The sequence below is a fragment of the Lampris incognitus genome, chromosome 9 (assembly GCF_029633865.1).
Source record: "Lampris incognitus isolate fLamInc1 chromosome 9, fLamInc1.hap2, whole genome shotgun sequence".
NCBI classification, from domain to species: Eukaryota; Metazoa; Chordata; class Actinopteri; order Lampriformes; family Lampridae; genus Lampris; species Lampris incognitus.
In genome coordinates, this window is record NC_079219.1 from 11,612,920 (window position 1) to 11,632,282 (window position 19,363).

A 19,363-nucleotide genomic window follows, 5' to 3' on the forward strand; every position below is an offset into this window, starting at 1 on the left:
CAAAACAAAACAGGTGAGTGAGCAAGAGATACATCAAATGAGTTCTATTACTAGGATGCTAAGCGAGGACACATCTTCAACAAAGAAGATCATGTTCAGAAGGACTGTGGTAGAAAAACGGGTTAATGAGGAAGTGAACGCTGATGACAGTTGATGAACAAAGAAAGGGAACTCCTTTATGACTCTGGGACCAATCATTAACAGGAGGAGCATTTAGGTGTGGGCAGGGAGCAGAGGAGACCTCAGAGCATTCATACAGTGTCCAGCAGTGAACAAAGATGTCTTCCTCTGTGACCACGGCAACAAACGGGCTGGTGGTGATCACACATGTCTTCCCACCGGGGTCAGGGTCTCCAAATCAGCAGGTGGTATACGCTGATTCTTCTGATTCTTCTGCCATCCAGACGTTCAGGCGGTTCCGCCCACTGGCACTTGGGGTAGGTCCCCTACGCAATGTTTAAATTGTCTTCTCTCTTTCTTTTTTTTTGTTAAATCATTTAGAAAAATCTTTTTAATATCACCTACTCAACTACAATTTAATTCCACTTCATGAGTTTTAATTGGTTTCTACAGACACTTCCTGGTAGAATTTTTTCCTAGTTCTGCTTTTTGTCAGGTGCAAAAAAATCAACTCTGATGTCATCTTTAGGTGGAATCTCTCTTTGCATATTTATTCTTTATCTAGTGTATAAGTGTATTAGTACTGAAGACAGTTGCTTCTTCTTTAATCTTATGCAGTAGAATCTGATTTTCTGTAACATATCACTTAAGTTCCAATGCACTTTAAAGTGAAAAGAAGTTGATCCCTTTCTCATGATGTCTAACCTAGAGAGCAGTAAGGGTTGTGTATATTTACTATATACATCCCCAAACTGATACAAATATGAATATGTTTAAAGAGCTGAATGTGTACCCTGGCTCTGATGCTGGTCTCTGTTACTGGTTCTCCCTCGCAGACAGTGCAGATACTGGTGGGTGCAGTGGTTCTGCTGTTTGGGGTGGTGATGGTGTTTTCTGGTTTATCCCTGGGAGTTTACAGTGGAGTATTTGTCTGGGGAGCCATCATTGTAAGTACCTCTCATTGACATTCTGGTCTCAGCTGACAGACAGCTCACGGGGCAGACAGATACGTAGCTCATGGGGCACACAGATACATAGCTCATGGGGCAGACAGACAGCTCATGGGGCACACAGATACGTAGCTCATGGGGCAAACAGAGTGCTCATGGGGCAGACAGACAGCTCATGGGGCAGACAGAAAGCTGAGGTGACAGAAGGCCAGGCTGCAAACAAAACCTTTACAAACATGTGTTCACCTAGTTAAGGAGTTTACTCAAAACCAGTTGCACTTCAGCTTTTATGTGTTCATTCATTTTGCTCTGAGGGTGAAATCCAGATGATTCACTCTGGTCTCCTGCTGTCTTAAAGGTGCTATGTGTCATATTTCCACTTTCCTGAAGCATAATATATGCTATATAAATGAGTGAGTGATTGGACATGACTGGTAAATATCAGCAAGGGTTGCTAAATGGTACTGATAAAATGTAGTAGACCATCAAGGCCCAGTGCCTAATTTCTGCATTTTAAAGCACAGGAGTTGGGCTGGCTGAGCAGTTGGTTCTGTTGTTTCAAGGTCATCTTGAGAGGTTTCTAAGTCTTGTTTGATTTCTTGCTGTTGTTCACATTGTTGTAGATGGAGGGCAGAATTTAGCTCAAAATTAACCATTGCACCTTTAAGTTCTTTGTTCCTTTTTTTGTTGTCAATCGTGTGAAAGTATTTGTCAAAAGTGGGGATTTGATTCTGGTAGAGTTGTGGATACCGTAAGCAGATGTACCTCCTTTCTTCTCTCTCTCCCAGTACATCATAGCTGGTTCTCTGACGGTGGCAACTGGAAAATCATCAAATAAATGCCTGGTCAGTACCTCACCTCTCATTTCTCCCCTCACTCCCACAGACCTCCATACTCATCGCTCACCTTTACGTAAATGAATCCATCCCACTGAAACTCCATTCAGATACTCAGACCAGTGGTTGTGAAATAATTTCAAGGGGTTTTGGGACCATTTAGTCATAACAGCAGTTTTGCAAACATATCGTAAACTCCATAAAAGTCAGTACATCTGCTAAATGTGTTATTCTCCACACAGAATATGGCAAATATCCGAGATAAGTCTTCCACCAGACCAAGCAGGCTTAGAGAACAGTCATAGGGATGTGTTCACCCCCCGCTGATACACATCAGGTGGTCAGCGGCGATACTGTATATCTAAAAACGTCCATTAACATGGCATAGTCTCTGAACTGAAAAGCAAAGGATAATTTAAAAGGAAAGAACCCTGACATTCCTTCTCCACATAGCGGAGGACATATAGTTCAGTTTGATCATGAAGGATTTGTGCCAGAGATCTTCTTGTTTCTGTCATTTTCCTGCCCCTGGCTCCCTCTGTCGTCTGGTTTGTGATTTGCTATTTGAAACCTGAGTTTTCTCATGAAGTCAGCTAAATTTCAGAGCTCCTCACCGTGACTTCCTCTCTGTTCTGGTTTCAGGTCAGCGGTGCACTGGGAATGAATGTGGCTGGTGCAGTGGCTTCCTTCACTGCCTTTATTATGTACTGTTTAGATGCTACAGGACTATTCATCCATTACTGCTACGACAGTGGTTCTTGGAATTGGGCCTGTGACCAATATATGGTAGAATATTTCACTGCTAAAAAGAAAAGATTTTCATGCTTATTTTGTCTTCTCCTCAGGATTTGATCTGGGCTTTTAACATCACATGATTTTTTTCCTCTGTGTGGTTTCAGATTCAGTACCAAGGGGTGTCTTCAGTCCTGGCTTTTTTCGCTCTATTACAGTTCATCGTCTCAGTCTGTGTGGCAGCATTCGCCTGCAGAGCAAAGTGCTGCTCCGAGCCCAAGGTGAAGGTCCCCGAGTCTTAGAAACACCCAAGAACAGAGCAGAGGTGTTGCAGGTCGCGGAATGAAAGGAGCAGTTTTAACATTGCATCACTACATGTCTCTCATCAGAAATGAACTGGGAAGTGCACTTCCCGGAAAAAATGTGCAGAGGAGCTGAGATTGTTCCCAAAGAGCAATAGATACAATATGGCAGCTACGTGTCAGCTCTCATCGAGCTCACAATATACCTGGCTAAACATCGCCCGCTTTTAGACCAAATTGATTAATTCATTATGACATAATCATGTATTGCCTGAATGACTTTAACAGTCCAAGATGCACGATGCAAGTCCACTCATTGTGCTAGAATATTTGTTTTTGTTTTCGTAGCGATTATGAGATGTAGATATTAAATAGACTTTCACTCATCAATCAAATTTAGCCCTGTTTTAGCTTACACATGTAGGCTGAATATAGCCAAGTTTCAGCCTAGATATGTTGTCTAAGCTAAAACAGGGCTAAACATGGGTGAAAAGTGAAAGTTAAGTGGACATCTAAAGTTAGCCAAAACAGCCCCAACTAAAACAAAAACAAATGTATTCTAGCACAATGTATGGTCTTGCATTGTGTACCTGTGTCTTATGCAGTTAAAGTTAAAGTCATTTAAATTAAATCAAGTTTCCTTTATTAATCCCCTTGGGGAAATTCACTTACTGCAAATAAACCCATCCGAGCTGTGATCTGTGTAGCTAGGAGCAGTGGGCTGCCGCCTACATGCTTCACCCGGGGACCAACTCCAGTTCTTTTCACATTGCTTTGGTCAGGGGCACAAACAGGAGTATTAACCCTAACATGCATGTTTTCTTGATGGTGGGGGAAACCCACCGCAGACACGGGGGGAACATGCAAACTCCACACAGATTATGACCTGGGATGACCCCCAAATTAGACAACCCCGGGGTTCGAACCCAGGACTTTCTTGCTGTGAGGCGACTGTGCTAACCACTGGGCCACTGTGCTGCCCCCATTTGGGTGATTTATAATTATGAAATAACGAATTAAACAGTTTGGTCTAAACCTGGGCTACATTAGCTAGATACATTCCGAGATTGATCAGAGCTCACACGAAGCCGCCACGCTGAAACCGGGTCCAGTGCTCAGCTGGTTGGTAAGGGGGTTACTAGAACAGCCAAATCAGTGGTACCTGGTATACCTTGTTTGGTATTATTGGGTCCACTTTAGCGCGGTGTTGACAGTATGATCTCATGATTCATTTTGCCAAACGTCGTGGCTAGAACAGGGAGGATGACTACTGAAGTAAAAGACCACTGAAGTAGCGAGATGAACAGTTTCAGTGGAGTGACCACTCTTAAACCCAGACAGATTTGGATCGAGTTCAGTTATTCTGAGAGAAAAGGAGGAGAGCTGATTTCATGCTGCAAGTTCAAGATTTTTGGCTCAGAATATAGGCAGTGAGACCAGCAGTTTTGAACTAAAGAAGATCAAGTGATATTCTTTAGCAGCAGGGTGACCAGAGCTAGCTTCAAGTTGGATAAAAAGGCACCAGATAGGAGTTGAAAGTGTGGGTTAGAAAGTGATGGTGGTGATGGATTGAAGGAAGGGTGAGAGAATGTATGAAGAGAGTAGACCATGGGACAGTCAGAGAGGAGACGTTTGAAGACTGGTTTTTAACAAGAGGAAGCAGGAGCGGGAACTAACGGCTGCAACTTTCTCCTCAAAGTGGAGGGTCAAGTCATTCAGAGTAAGGGAGGAGGGTGGACGTGGACTGTGAAAGGAGGAGAAGGTGGAGGAAAGCATGGAGGCCTTGTACTGGTAATAGATTATTTTGAGCAAAGTGGCACCCATAGAGAAAGGATAGGAATGCTCAACAATGCTTCCAATTACTGTTGATTGGACTTGCACCATGTTGTCTGAAAAGCCTGAAATTTGGCCCCGACCCTCTTCCATCAGTGAACCATAGACAGGCAGATGCAGTTAAAGCTCATTTGGCAGTGAACAGGCAGAATTTGTCAAGTGCTGAGGACAGGGTGGCCATAATGAAACAGTTTCAACGGCAACAAATTCTCATATTTATGGAAGGTGGAGAACTCAGAAGCTGATGAGCTGGTAGGCAACAAGGAACAGAGGTTGTGATGGAAGGTAATGGGGGGGGGGGGTGAGTGGGATTAAAAGGTACAATGGAAATAGAGAATTGAAAGAAATGGTGGGATGTCTGCATTGGTGTAACAGTGAGGTGTGTGGCAGCACCGTTAGAAGTAAAGATGAGGTGCTGGTGTTTAGCTGCCTGAGATATTTAGCTAGCTGAGGTATTAAGGTCAAAGGAAGCAAGAAAATGAGAAACCTTGCAAACACTCTGCCATTCATTTCTATGGACAAAAATTAAAAACAAAATCAAAAAGTTGAATATATTCCTATATCTCTGTAGTTCGAAAGGTTAAAGTTTAAATGAAGTTTAGGAGTATATAAGTGTCGACAAATAAAGTAAGACTACACATATTGCAAGCATGCTCGATTGCAGCTAGCCCCCTAAATAGTGAAAGCAACATGACTGTGCCGACGTTCAGCTTGCCCACTAACTGCTTTACTTTCATTTGATTCAATCTGTCATTTTCACTGAAAATACTTAATTCCATTGAATATATGCAATTCATTCAACCGCAGAGAAACATGTTGAGACTTTTCTGTTTTTTGGGCAGCCACACGTCGTGATCAATCCGTTTGCCGAAGCCGGTACACACACAGTGGCTACACACAATGAGGTTTGTTGCTAATGTGTTAAGTCACATCAGTGTTAAAACTTCAGAACTGGTAAAGACCTAGTCTAATTACATTGTGTTGTTTTACAGACTCAAGTGAATGCTCAAACATGCTCAAGAATGACCAACCTAACAGCCGCTGACGTGGACGGCGAGCCTCCCCATTACAACAACATCCCTGAGACAAAAATAAGTTATTCATAGGAACAGTCCAGTAAGATGCGCCTTACATGAATAATTAAGTTTTTACGGTTGTTTGTATCCCTTTATGCTATCCAGTTCACCATCCCTCTTGTATTTTGGTGGAACAAATATTTACTTATTCAGTTCTCTGTGTGCGTAATTTTTTTTTTCTTCTTCTTCCCTGTTTTCTTTAAGAATTTTGGATGGGTGGGGGGCTGGAACAAGGTGTTGTTGTAGTTCTCTGTTCTAAAACACACACAAAAAAAGAGAAAATGTTGTGAAATACTGATCTGCTCTTTGTGTCTAACAGATGAGTGCGAGACGCACAAAACAGGCCTGCACTGCTATGCATTAAAATCTTTTTTACTGTATCCATGTTGATTCATATATATATATATATATATATATATATATATATATAAAACACTGGTTTCCAAAAAAAAAAAAAAAAACAAGCCAACCCAATCCCAGTGGCAGACATTTTCTTCAAACAATTCTGCTTTGTGATACATCAATAAAATATGACGCCCAAACCCATGTTCTGCAGCGTTTTTGTACAGAGAAGAATTTTTTCAAAAAAAAATAAAAAAAATTTACATTTTGATAAAGCAGGGATATGGACAAGGATACCTCTTTCAACCCCAGACTGACATTTTTTTCCTACCTCCATTCAAATGTAAATGAAATTATACAATATTGTTTCTCTAAGGATCAAATATAGAAGCTTTTAGAATTGTATTCTCTGTTTTTCTATGTTAATCGCCAATTTCTCTTTTTCAAACATGTCCTCATCCATAAAAGAAATAAGTTCAGGGATGTCCGGGTAGCGTAGCGATCTATTCCGTTACCTATCAACACGGGAATCGCTGGTTCGAATCCCCGTGTTACCTCCGGCTTGATCGGCGTCCCTACAGACACAACTGGCCGGGTCTGTGGGTGGGAAGCCGGATGTATGTGTCCCGGTCGCTGAACTAGCGCCTCCTCTGGTCGGTCAGGGCGCCTGTTCATAGGGGGGAGGGGGATCTGGGGGGGGGGGGATAGCGTGATCCTCCCACGCACTACTTCCCCCTGGCGAAACTCCTCACTGTCAGGTGAAAAGACGCAGCTGGCGACTCCACATGTATGGGAGGAGGCATGCGGTAGACTGCAGCCCTCCCCGGGTCAGCAGAGGGGGTGGAGCAGCGACTGGGACGGCTCGGAAGAGCAGCGTCAAAATCACAACAACAAAAAAAAGTTCAGCGTCATCCATCTGAGCAGGAAAGGCGTTTTCTACACGTTAACACGTTACTTCCGGTCGAACTGGACCAATAGGGGAAGAGAATGCGAGCTTCAATATGGATCAAATCCAACCAACGAGACACGACTACGTTAAAGGAAGTGGGAAAAAGGGTTTGTTTTCGGGGGAAACAACCAGAAATGTAACACGGACCTTTTCCTCCGGTCAAACTGTACAGAGCCATTCCGACGAGAGTTTATAGGAACGGGACACATGACGTCGTTTCTAAATGATAAAGCGGTCTTTTGAGTAACGGTTTGGGTTGTATCGTTATCAGTGGGACTTTCGCTCCACAACGAGCAAAACAGCGCCAGGTCGCCTCTCCCGGAAAAAGAAGGAATAGCGTTAATGCAAGAATACAAACCTGTGGGCGTCCGGGTAGCGTGGCGGTCTATTCCGCTGTCTACCAACACGGGGTATCGCCGGTTCGAATCCCCGTGTTACCTCCAGCTTGGTCGGGCGTCCCTACAGACACAACGGGCCGTGTCTGCGGGTGGGAAGCCGGATGTGGGTATGTGTCCTGGTCGCTGCACTAGCGCCTCCTCTGGTCGGTCGGGGCGCCTCGGGGAGGGGGTAGCGTGATCCTCCCACGCGCTACGCCCCCCTAGCGAAACTCCTCACTGTCAGGTGAAAAGAAGCGGCTGGCGACTCCGAGGCACGTGGTAGTCTGCGGCCCTCCCCGGATGGGCAGAGGGGGCGGAGCAGCGACCGGGACGGCTCGGAAGAGTGGGGAATGGCCGACTACAACTGGGGAGAAAAAGGGGGGAGGAGGAGGGGGGGAACAGCAAAAAAATAATAATACAAACCAATACATTTGCTGTTTTTGGTGCAGCGACATCAGACATGAATAATTGATTGGATGGATGAAAAGGAAATTTTTCATTTCAACGTGTCCAACTTTCCGTCATCCTTAGAGAGTAGTCTGGTGTCTTTTATATGACCGGTACAAGAGGAGGTGGAGGAGACAGCTTCCCTCAGTACACCAGCCGCCCCTTCGTCCGTGATGATTTATTCAGTGGAACATGACGCAACCAGACTAAACGGATGAAAACATCACTTTGAACTTTATTGACATTGTCTGACATGAGCAGGAGGCAAACTTTAGCCTTTTTCAGACTTGCATCCAATGACATTGTTTTTATTACTGAATGTCTTCAGAGGTTTGCTTGACTTTAAAACAAAAACAAAAACAAAACAAAAAAAATATGCCTTTCATCATTTCATGAGGCTGGCAGAATTAGCACATAGCTTAGTAATAAGACAGCTGTGTATGGGGAACAGCCAAATCCCAAACACTGTGACAGCTCTGCCACAATAACAGGTCAAAGGTCAAATGTGAAAGAGTGCCGTAAAATATAAGAACTAAACATTGATACTGAAAGAAAGAAGAGCGCAGAAAATAAAAGCAGAATATTTTACATTTAAAAAGAGCTTGTGGTCCAGGGAGAGGTCTAATGCTACCAGAAATGACAGGAGATTCACAAAACAAAGAGACAAGCTTTACAATATCCATGGCTTTGAGTTTGTTTTACAACCAACAGCAGCGGACCCGCTGCAATTCACAAAAAAGAAAAGGTTTCTGTACAAGACGTCATCATTACAAGTGTTAAAAGAAGTTCTTGATTTATTTTATTTAATAGCTTTAAGCTGTTCTGTTTCACTTTTTTCATTTCTTTTTTTTTAAAAATGTGAAATGAAATTTGATTGACAAATCAGCAAAAGGTAGTCTTTTTAAACGTTAAATTCTAGAAAAATGATGTTGTGACGCGGTGCCGGGGTCTGTGGAGGAGACAAACCTGCACACGGCAAAGACCAAACACGAAACCGTTCATAAACCTCTGTCCCCAACACCCACCTACATATTCCGTTTCCTGTTAGGATATTCCATTTCCTGTTTAGAGACTCAACCGGTCAACACTGTGCCATGCACTTCATTATGGACAACAGAGGGGAAGACACGGGGCTGGGGTTAGGGGGTTAGCTGGGTCCGGGAATGGGTAAACTGGTTCGGTAAACTGGAATCAAGCAGAATTTCAAAACGAAAAGAAACTGGATAACGGCTTTATGTTTACATTCAAACCCAATCCAGTCCAGAATCCAACAGGGTTCATAACACTGCATCAGCTGTCGAACCTTCATCAACAGGAGTACCACCTCTCTGTTCTCCAGTAGGCGAACATGTAGTGTAGTGTAGTGTAGTGAAGTAAGGATGTAATGTGTGTAGTGCAACTTAGTGTGTAGTGTAGTATAGTGTACATGTAGTGTAGTGTGATGTTTTGTGTCGTCTATTGTGTGTAGTGTTATATTAATAACACTATTTTTAAAAAAAGATGAGACATACTTGGAAAATGAGTAAGATCACAAAATAAAAACAAACTAGCGTTATCGCATTTTGACCCTCAGGGAATTCTTCTGGTTTTTTTTTTTTTCCAAAATGGATACATAATATTTCTGGAAATGTTGTCATTTATAAAACCCTTAATGAAAATATATGACATGTGGATGTGATTTTCCGATTTCCTGACAGTGTTGCCGTTGATGTCCACCTCTGGTGTCCAACACTGAAAGCAGCCAGTCCATCAGCAGAGCTGTGTCTGTCTCTCTCCTCGCCAGCCGGGGGAGTTTTGATTAGTTAGACAGAAACGTGTTATCAGAAAACAAATCGTCTTTCATTTTGCGACTCTGCATGGCTGAGATGTCTCCTGTGGTCTCTGTCTCTGTCAGAGCATCACTGTTTGTTTATCGTCTTCCAGGGCCGAGAATCTCTCAGACACATGGCCCTGTTTACACAAGACGCCGAAAATAAAGAAAAAAACTACAAACACGAAGCTAAAGCTTCTTATGGCCAACGCCATCAAAGAGAAGCTACATAGATAGCATAGACAGATAGAGGATGGTTCAATTTGTCATTTTATGTATTAAAAGGAGTAAATAAAATCGGTTACTTATAGACTTAAAATAAGATGAATTACACTGAATATTTCGTCATATTCCACATTTTCATGCTCCCAAAATAAGTACAAAAAGTCTGAAATAGATTTTCTGTCAGTCTTGGCTTACTGACAGAATGCTGCTGTCCATCACGGCGATACCAACTGCTGTCCTGTCCAACAAAAATCCTCCATCTGACCTCTGGACCAATCAGATTACGTTCTCTGATTTTTAGACCAATCAATTTATCAGTGCGTCCTCATCTCATCCAATCATTTTCCAGCTCATCCGGTGAAATCCAACTGCTTCATCTCCCCGAAAGACAACAGCTAATTTGAATGGGTTGTTTGACCTTTGAACCCGCAGTCTCGCAGAGAGCTCCATTATGCCGTCGGGTTGCTCGGATCTGTTCTGTTCTGATCCAGTCTAATCATCGGCAGCCGTGTCCCGAAGCAACGCTGATGCTCTTCACGTTTTGGAAGTTTTCTGAAGAGACTGCTTAAGTTTAAAGGTAAAAGTAGCAGAGTATCAAACCTGCTGTGTAAATAACCATATTTAAATCACTCACAGGAAAGCCTTGATGCTTGTGTGTCTGTGAGAGAAGCAGAGGGAGAAAAAAGGGAGAACTCCTCTCACAGACCATCCTTCCATTTTGGTGCCACCCCTGCTCCTCTGTGGACACAGAATAGTGTGTGTATGCATATCTGTGGTTAATGTGTGTGTGTGTGTGTCTCAAACCAAACGGTGCCTCCACCAGATTACACTAGGGGGCAGGACACAGGACTGGACAGGAGCTAGCTTCTGGAGGGAGACAGCACTTAAGACCAACGTGGCAACCAAATAACCTGGAGACGTTTTCTCTGATTGGAGGAGAGATATGGACTTATCTTAATGAAGGGACGATTGTTCTCTCCTGATTGGTCAGTTTGGTAGGCACACAGACAGGCAGTGCACAAGGAGCCCCGGACACACTGAGGACTGAGTTGAACAGTGGGTCAGCGTGTGTGGTGGTGGGCGGGGCTTATTTATGTCCAGTTGGAGTGGGAGGTGAAGGAGGCGGGGCTTATTTCCATTCCGTAATGGTTGAGATGGAGGGGCAGGGCTTGCCTTTGATCAATGGGAGTATGGGAGATTAGGAGCGGCGCTTATTTCCATCCAGTGAGGCAGCGATAAAGGGGTCGGGGGTTATTTTGACCAGTAAGGGAGTGGAACATGAAGATGGCGGGGTTATTTCCTTTTAGTGATGACTGGGAGATGAAGGAGTTGAGGCTTATTTCTGTCCAGTCAGAGACTGGGAGATGGAGCGAGGAGGGATCATGTCCAGAAGGTATTCTCTCTGCCGGTCAGCCAGGCTGGACGGCTTGGGGGCAGCCATATTGGCTGCACTCATATAGCTCATGTTCACACCTGCAAACAGAAGGAGAAGTTATTTCACAGTGAACACACACACACAAGCCTCGTATCTAGCAGTTTGTGATAGCAGAGTTAAAGGAGTATTCATGGATCCCTAAATGCACTCTGACCCCTACACAAGCGAGCTTCTTTGACCAGGCTAGTTAAGCTGCTGGTTTACCGTACAGACCACTAGTCACTAAATCCTGACTCATTAAGGAACATAAATTTACTTCAAGCTACAATCCTGTTTCTGTTTAACTGTGTGTCTCTTGAGCAGATGCTGGTAAAGCGGGTGTCATTTGAGATCCATTCAAACTGAACAAGTCACCAGCGCTGTTGTGTCAGCACCTTCCCTTCTGCGAACAAAAAATCCTGGTTGAACCTAAGTTTTACTTACTGATGTCATACTACCTGTTGGCAAAAATCTACTACTAGCTTGTTCTCTTGATATCTGCTTGCTAGACACAACAAGTTCACTCCTTCTTCAAATTCATGACTACCTGTCTTCCTCATTTGGCCGCCATGATGTGGAAGTAAAACAATATGCAACATCTCATCTTTCCTGGCAAAGTGCTACCGGACACCAACAATTCAAATCATCAACTGCAAAAGTCTTCATGATTTTCATTAGATGTTTAAATTTGCCAGTGATATAAATGATCACAAACGAGATTAGTTTGCATGTAAATGTTCGGGACGGCTTTAAAACCCTTGGTGTCTAGCCCTTTGCAGTTTATACATATATTTATATCTATTAATAAGAAAGGTAAAATTAAGTAAACACCAAGTAAAAGCACAAAGAATGATTTTAGAAAAATATTGTGGTTTTTTTTTTGTGTCATGTGTAACAATGAATATGATCACAACATTTCCACAATTCTGCTGTAGCCGCCCCCCCCCCCCCCCTCAGTAAGGGAGCTGTGTGTCATGTCTCACCGGGGAGGCTGTAGAGGTGACGGCGGCTGTCGTGTTGTTGTTGTTGTTGTTGTTGTTGTGGGTGGAGGTGGTGCTGGCGGTGGTGGTGCTTGCTGGAGGAAGAGGCTGACATGGCCATGAGGCCACTCGCCACAGACAGCTGGGAGGCCTGGGCAAAGGTGGAGAGAACGCCACGCGCAGAACCACACAGATTACCTCTCTGAACACAGGACTGGGAGCTCTGACAAGACAGAAAAACGAACAGACAGACAGGAGGCAGACATGAAGAGAGAGAAATCAACAGACAAACAGGTAGATATACAGATTATATACACAGAGATACACGAGTTCTGCTCTTTGAAGGTTTGGTTAACAGTGGAACTGTTTGGTTCTGTGATTGGTTAGAAATAAAACTGTTCCACCACAGAGCTCCCTGACTAGTGAACCCAGTACTGACCAACAAAATGGGTAGTCTGTGTTTATCAGTTAGAAAAGAGGTTTGGTTCTGGGTAACAAAACGGCCAATGGCAAAAAAAAAGTGAGAAATAAAATAGAAAACTCAGTAAAATAATAATTTAGCCATTTATGTGATTTAAGTGATTTTTAAATGTAAAACGTATTAGCTCACTAAGTTTGGACATGATTTATCAGTATGGAGGGCCCAGGCCCAGGCAGCAGTCTGCCTACCTGTCTGTGTGCATGGTGTCGACTGAAGCTGTCTGCTTTGCTGACACTAGGGGGCGTCTGAGCCGAGCTGGTGGCCAGAGTCTGCATCTGGATCCTCTGTTCAATCTCCTATAAAACATACAATATCCATAAAGAGAGATGCACACACACGCACACGCACACACACACACACACACACACACACACACACACACACACACACACACACACACACACTTCTAACGCTAACCTTTACCATCAGAACTACATGCCTAACCCTCGCCTTGACCTAATCCTAATTCTAACCCTAAACCCAAGTCTTAACCCTAAAATCGGCCCTTAAACTAGTGAGGACCGGCCAAAATTCCTCACTTTGCAAAAATGTCCTCACTCTGATGGTTAAAAACTTAAACTGGTCTTCACAAAGATGGGACGTATGAGCGCGCGTGCGCGCGCGCACGCACACACACACACACACACACACACACACACACACACTTTGTTAACGTGAATCTTGCAGTTTTCTTGTGCTGGTCTATGTTGAAGAGGTTTTATCTTAAAGGGTACAACAAATAATCGGTTTCTGAGAATCATCCTCTGAACACTTAGATGATACTCAGAATGGAGATTTATATTTTAATCATTAATATGAGGTCTACCACTTAGTCGTTTTCTGCTCAGGAAGTTTGCCCTTGCCAATGAGATGTACTGCAGTAGGTCGCTTGAACACTGAGCCTAACCAAAGGACTCCACTTATTGCCCTGATGCGTCTTAAAACTTCCTTCACTCATCACACCACTCATTCCTGGCCTGTCACCACTGACCACACAGACTTCCATGATCATGGTGCCGGGCACTCTTCAGTCAAAAGGTTTCTTTTTAAAATATCGCACACTTTCTGGAATACAAAATGCCCTACAAATAGACAAGAGTATGGATATAGACTCTGTGTGTACATTGAGTTCAGATGTAGATATATATGTATATAGTGTATCCATACCTATGGTGCATCTGGCTATTATCTCTATAAAGTCTGCCTCATGTTAAGTGGACAGACAGAGCTGACCTGCTCTTGTTGCAGTGCCTTGACGAACGCGTTCTTCAGCCTATTGGTGTGCTCGGCTTTCAGGGCCTTCTTCTGATTGGACGTCATGCAGGTCTCACAGAGGATGCGCCCGCCCTTCTCCTGCTTCCAGTGGGGGGTGAAGTCAGTCTGACACTGGGCGCAGCAGAACGGCTCCATGTTGGCCAGGGGGAACTGGAGTTTACCTGAACACACACGTTTCCATAGCAACTCAACTTCCTGCTGTTTCCACAGTAACAGACCTGTTAAGACTTCCATGGTAATAAACCTTAAAGCCCCACTATGCAGAATTTTCATGGATAAATAGCGCCATATTTTCCATTCATTACATCATCTGAGACGCGACAAGATCAAATCCCATTAGGGATCTATTACATGCCTCTGGTCCCCTGCCAGACTTTCTGGTTGGGGCACGACCATAATTTGACCTTTTTTTCCCTAATCTTGTCTGCATTCAAAAGGGATGCATTTGATATATCAGTGAAATATAATGGATCCATGGAAAAGTTTCTTGGGTGGGTAAAATAACACTATGTTGTCTTTTTACGCTTACATTTTCTCAATTACCAGATGGTTTTATGCTAAGTGACTTACAAGAACCCTGCATTTCCTCACCCTGGCTGTCAAGGACGCTCTGCACCACCTCCTCCAGGCCGATCATGTAGATAAACTCGCTGTTGGCGGCTGAGGGTAGGAAGTGGAGGAGAGGGGCAGGAGGTTTGGGCGGGGGGATCTCCAGCAGGGTTTTTTCCAGTTGCTTCCGCAGAGCCAGCTTGGCCGCTGCCTGGCTGCTAGCCGGGTCTGACACCGCCGCCCCAGGACTGTGGAGCGCTGATGGACTGGAGGTACCAGCCGACGAGCCGCCGCCCGCCGCCTGCATGTGAGCCAGACTCATGTAGACCGCCGAGGAGGAACTGGAGGAAGAGGAGCCAGAAGAGCGCTGGGATGCTGCTCCCTGCTGGTTGGAAGAGGGCAGTTTCACTCAAATAATAATACCACAGACTGGTATGAATATATAATGCGGTTAAACTGAGACTGATAGCGCTGCTAATAAAATACAGGTCAATAAATGAAAGAGGCTTTTCTCAATGTGAGAAATCATTATTAGCCCAAGTTATTCATTTGTACGACAGGAGAGAAAAAAGTGAGCTCAATGCCACTTGATAAGCAGTCATTCATGATGAGGTTTGTGAAACTTGGTCCCTGTCCATCACAAGAGATATAGGAGTTAGTGAGCCACTGGGACAAATTCATTTTTCAAGCATATCTGGGGAGGAAACTTACACAAACCAGCAGACTGACTTTGTTGCTGGGTTAATGGTGAGAAAGTGGGGAGATGTTAGAGAAGGGATTTGAAAGTTTGGGGTAGTTTTATGTGGAGATGTTAAAACGACTGTTTCCGAGTTTACTGTACTCTCAGCTGTCAGCATGTAATAGTATGCATAGTATAAAGTACATCTAGTAGTTTGTAGTATTGTGCTTAAAAATGTGCTTTAGAATAAAAACCTCCACGCTGTTTTCAGTGGCAGTTGATTGGAGACCACTGGTGCATGGAACTGTATGGGGCAGTATAAGATCCACAACATAGTATTAACAGTACCTGCTGGTAACTGACTGCAGCACTGCCTGGACCAGAGGAGGGGTGGAGATTGGTCTGTTTCTGAGCCAGCCTCTGGGCCTGAAGCTGAGCTGGACTGGGAGCCATGACACGCTGGGCCATCATCTGGTTCATGGTGCTGTTTGAGGCTGATCTGATCACAGAGTGACCCTAAGGAGAAGAGATTTATATTTTCTCATTTAGATTTTATCCAAAGCGACTTACAAGAGTCAGCAATTAGAAAATACGTTCATGTGTTAACCTACAGACATCTTGGCACACTGTACAGTCATATCGTAGACAAGAGTACATGCTTTGTATTTGGCCTCATTTTGGCTGGGGCATTCGTAGCTTTCAAAGAACATAGATTACACCACTGCATTAAGAACTGCTCCAACAGGGCGTGTCCTAAATGTCTGACTAGGTTTGGGCCCATACTCAGGCTAGTGCGCATTAAGGGATTACTGTGAGTGTGCAGTGGGTAGATCACCAATAGTGACATGAATAATAGAGGCTTCAAACTACAAATTATATGGACAATCCCAAAAATCAGTATCAAAGTCATGTATAAAAACCATTTATGGATTAGGGTCAGCCTGTGAGAGTGAGATCTAGAGTCTGGACCAGGAGCTGTGTAACATGTTTTGATAGGTATGGAACGGTAGACAGCCATAATGTGGTCAGAAAATTAGTCAGTTATTGATCACCATCCTGAAGTTCCCTGCAAATAAGAGGGCATGACGGTCAATGCACTGAGCCCAATCGATACATCTTTGGGATGGGAAGAAATCAGAAAGGATGACCAGCAACTCCGTTTTGGAAAAGCTGAGTGGGAGGTGGCACCCCCTCATCCAAAAAGATTTGTCAGTGAGGGAAACAAAGAACTGAGACCGTTCTGTGTCTTCTAGTGAAAAAGAAAGGGTGCTGGGCATTGTTGGAGTAGAAATGTTTGGAGAAGCCGTGTGCAGAAATTACTGGTTCGAGTAAGGTGGTATAAAGAGTAAAAAGGAGTGGTTCAAGTACTGAGCCTTGAGGGATGCCAGTTGTAACCTGTCATGCAACAGACACCAGACCTCCCATTACACTTAGCATGACCTCCCTGTCAAGTACAGAAGAGAGACTGTGAGCACCAGTTTACACCTTTGGCATTTAACTGACAATGCCATTCAGCAAGATATGGATGACAGAAAAGTGACAGAGAGAGACAGAATGATCATGGATGATAGAGATGTGATAGAGACTGTTTTGACTGTTGGTCTTCAGAAGTGTCCTGATGCCCAAAAAAAAATTTCAGCTGCTACTGGGAATATTCATACAACAGTAGGAATAGTGTGATCTCTTACAGACCTGGTATTATCCCATCAGGTACACAGCCAACAAGTCATTTCAAAACGTAACCCGTTGTGACATCACATTGGGTGGTGACTGATCAAATCCAGCCAATCAGTTCCCACTGTCACTGTGACTATATGAACTGACTGGCTAGATTTGATCACTTCCCAATGTGATGTCACAATGGGCTAAATTTTGAAATGGCCTGTGTGGCTTATTTTCTATGCACCTGGTGTTATGATATCAGGTTTTAGAATCATTGGAGAGGGGAGGACCACCACAGAGAAAGTGCTGACTTAATAAAAGTGTATTTGACCACTGCAGGATGCCACTGTTCTAGAATCAAAATATAATTTAGCACAGAAAAACAGGGGTCCGGCACCAAAACATACAACTGTTATTTACTGAGGACAAACCAGCAGGATGGAAGATTCCACAGATATAATAACTCAAGATTAGTTTCCATTGCAATCATTATTTTTCATTTTCAGCTGGTTTGTTTCCAGATAATGAATAGTATCTAGTTTGAGGATGTTTCAGCAGCTGAATGAGCAGATGTTTCATCACCTCATTGTAGTTTTTATAGTAATGCTGCTGCTGTGAGCCCCATGTTGGCCACTACTATAAAAAAAACTACAGTTCCCAGACCAGTCATGTGTAAGTGAGCAGAATCCTCAGTCCAGTGAGCTTCAAATAGAATTTAGTGACTCAACCAGACAAGGGTTGAATTCTATTTTTAGTCACAGCTTAGGTGTGTGTGTGTGTGTGTGTGTGGTGTGCGTGCGCATGTGTGAGAAGGTCAGCGTGTGGGTTGGGGTCTCCTGCTGCAGAAGTGAAGCTAGCAGTGTTAGCCAGAAGGTAAATCTTCAGTGGCAGGATGGTTCCTGCAGTCAAGAGTTCTTGTGCTGTTTTTCAGGTATAGCAGGGCTCATTGGAAGGAAACACCATATTCATGAACTTTTAGAGCTCATGTTAGAGACAATTTCAAGAGGACATCTTTGAATTTTCATCCTCTAACTACCTCAGATTTCATTTGAAGCTGTAAAAATTTTCAAAGAAGTAACTTATGTCCCACTATGAAAATGTTATTATCAAACCTTCCCCTATTCTTTCATCTGGGAGCATACCTGAACGGTTCGCAGGTTCTGCGGCTCGGGGTTGTGGATTCCGGGCCTGGCAGCCATCTTGTTGAACGTCTGAGTTCCATGAACAGACCCGGTCTGAACTGATGAGGTGTTCTGGACTACAGGGACCTGCTGGTGCCAACATCAAATGGTACATAATAATAACAATAATAACTAGAGCAGTGCACTCAGTCAAGTGCAGAACTCCGCCAGGCGTACGTATCGCCCCTTCCCCGTATACGCACACATGGACAGAAAAACCGGTGTTTTCCCAGTCACTATAAGACTTTTGCGCAACGTCCAAGTTGATTGAATGGGAAATGTGGGAAAAAAAAGTTTTAATATGGAGCGCTCAGCTAAAAAAAAATCTACCTAATAATCAAGCTAAAAAATCTACCCAATGAAAACATATTGCCTGTCAGTCTGTGGAGGATCAGCCTCCTTGGCATACCCTCGCATGAAAGCGACCAAGTCTAATATGAAATGACAGAGATCAGGCTATCATAATTTCAAAGCTCTTATTAAAAGACTTCAAACGTGTTTAACCGCCGCAGTTTTCACGATATAAAATTAATGAAGGCGAATGGCTGCTCTGCTGATTGACTTTCATCCATAAAACAAAAAGAAAACATAGCTCAGCCACGGGAAATGTTTTATTGTAGCTACTGAGATGATTTCTGGCTGTGATTGATTACTCCTACTCTTGAAATTGTATTTTTACAGCGGAGTTTTAACATTGGACACTATGGCACTTCCACGTGGCGGCGAGGTGAATAAGGTGAATAATTTTTAGTTCATCCAGTGCTCATCCAGTTCTCCTGTTCTGAGATTGCTAAACATGATCGATTTCTCCTTTACTTTCAAGACTCATACCCGGATACGTGTTTTGGTTTTGACACCATCGCTGCCTGATCTGACTTAACTGTAGATGTGAGTTGTGCATGTGCACAGTTGACTCAGAGCTGGCAGCAACGGAAAGCAGTGTTGGTCGAGCGAGCCAGAGAGTGAATGAGGAGAGTGAGTGGCGACGCCGAGAACAAATGTTCTTCGAAGGGTTTTAATCCCTGCATCATACAGCCACAACTGTGCACAAAAATATTAGGCTGATAGGTCCAGTAGTTTGTGAGATTAGCCATGGACACACACACACACACACACACACACACACACACACACACAGACATG

At 43.7% G+C, this 19,363-nt stretch overlaps 2 protein-coding genes across 6 annotated transcripts in view; one reads left to right on the forward strand and one right to left on the reverse strand.

Annotated features, from left to right (window-relative positions):
* Positions 1–239: 239 nt before the first annotated feature.
* Positions 240–6,532, forward strand: LOC130118432 (membrane-spanning 4-domains subfamily A member 4A-like). Its single transcript, XM_056286877.1, has 7 exons — positions 240–437; positions 957–1,067; positions 1,859–1,915; positions 2,549–2,692; positions 2,806–2,919; positions 5,616–5,678; positions 5,766–6,532. The coding sequence occupies exons 1-7, from the start codon at positions 279–281 to the stop codon at positions 5,877–5,879; spliced, it is 762 nt and encodes a 253-aa protein (XP_056142852.1). The 5' UTR covers positions 240–278; the 3' UTR covers positions 5,880–6,532.
* A 1,662-nt stretch (positions 6,533–8,194) lies between these two features.
* Positions 8,195–19,363, reverse strand: part of gatad2b (GATA zinc finger domain containing 2B) — a 29,040-nt gene continuing 17,871 nt past the window's right edge. For 2 of the 5 annotated variants that reach the window (XM_056286027.1, XM_056286028.1), the window contains exons 5-11: positions 18,182–18,310; positions 15,726–15,893; positions 14,741–15,083; positions 14,108–14,310; positions 13,063–13,170; positions 12,397–12,616; positions 8,195–11,472 (exon numbers count right to left, since the gene is read on the reverse strand). In XM_056286027.1, coding sequence (XP_056142002.1) covers positions 11,336–11,472; positions 12,397–12,616; positions 13,063–13,170; positions 14,108–14,310; positions 14,741–15,083; positions 15,726–15,893; positions 18,182–18,310 — 1,308 coding nt within the window. In that variant the 3' untranslated portion in view covers positions 8,195–11,335. The remainder of the gene's footprint in view (positions 11,473–12,396; positions 12,617–13,062; positions 13,171–14,107; positions 14,311–14,740; positions 15,084–15,725; positions 15,894–18,181; positions 18,311–19,363) is intronic. The other 3 variants (XM_056286031.1, XM_056286029.1, XM_056286030.1) reach the window with 3 other exon arrangements.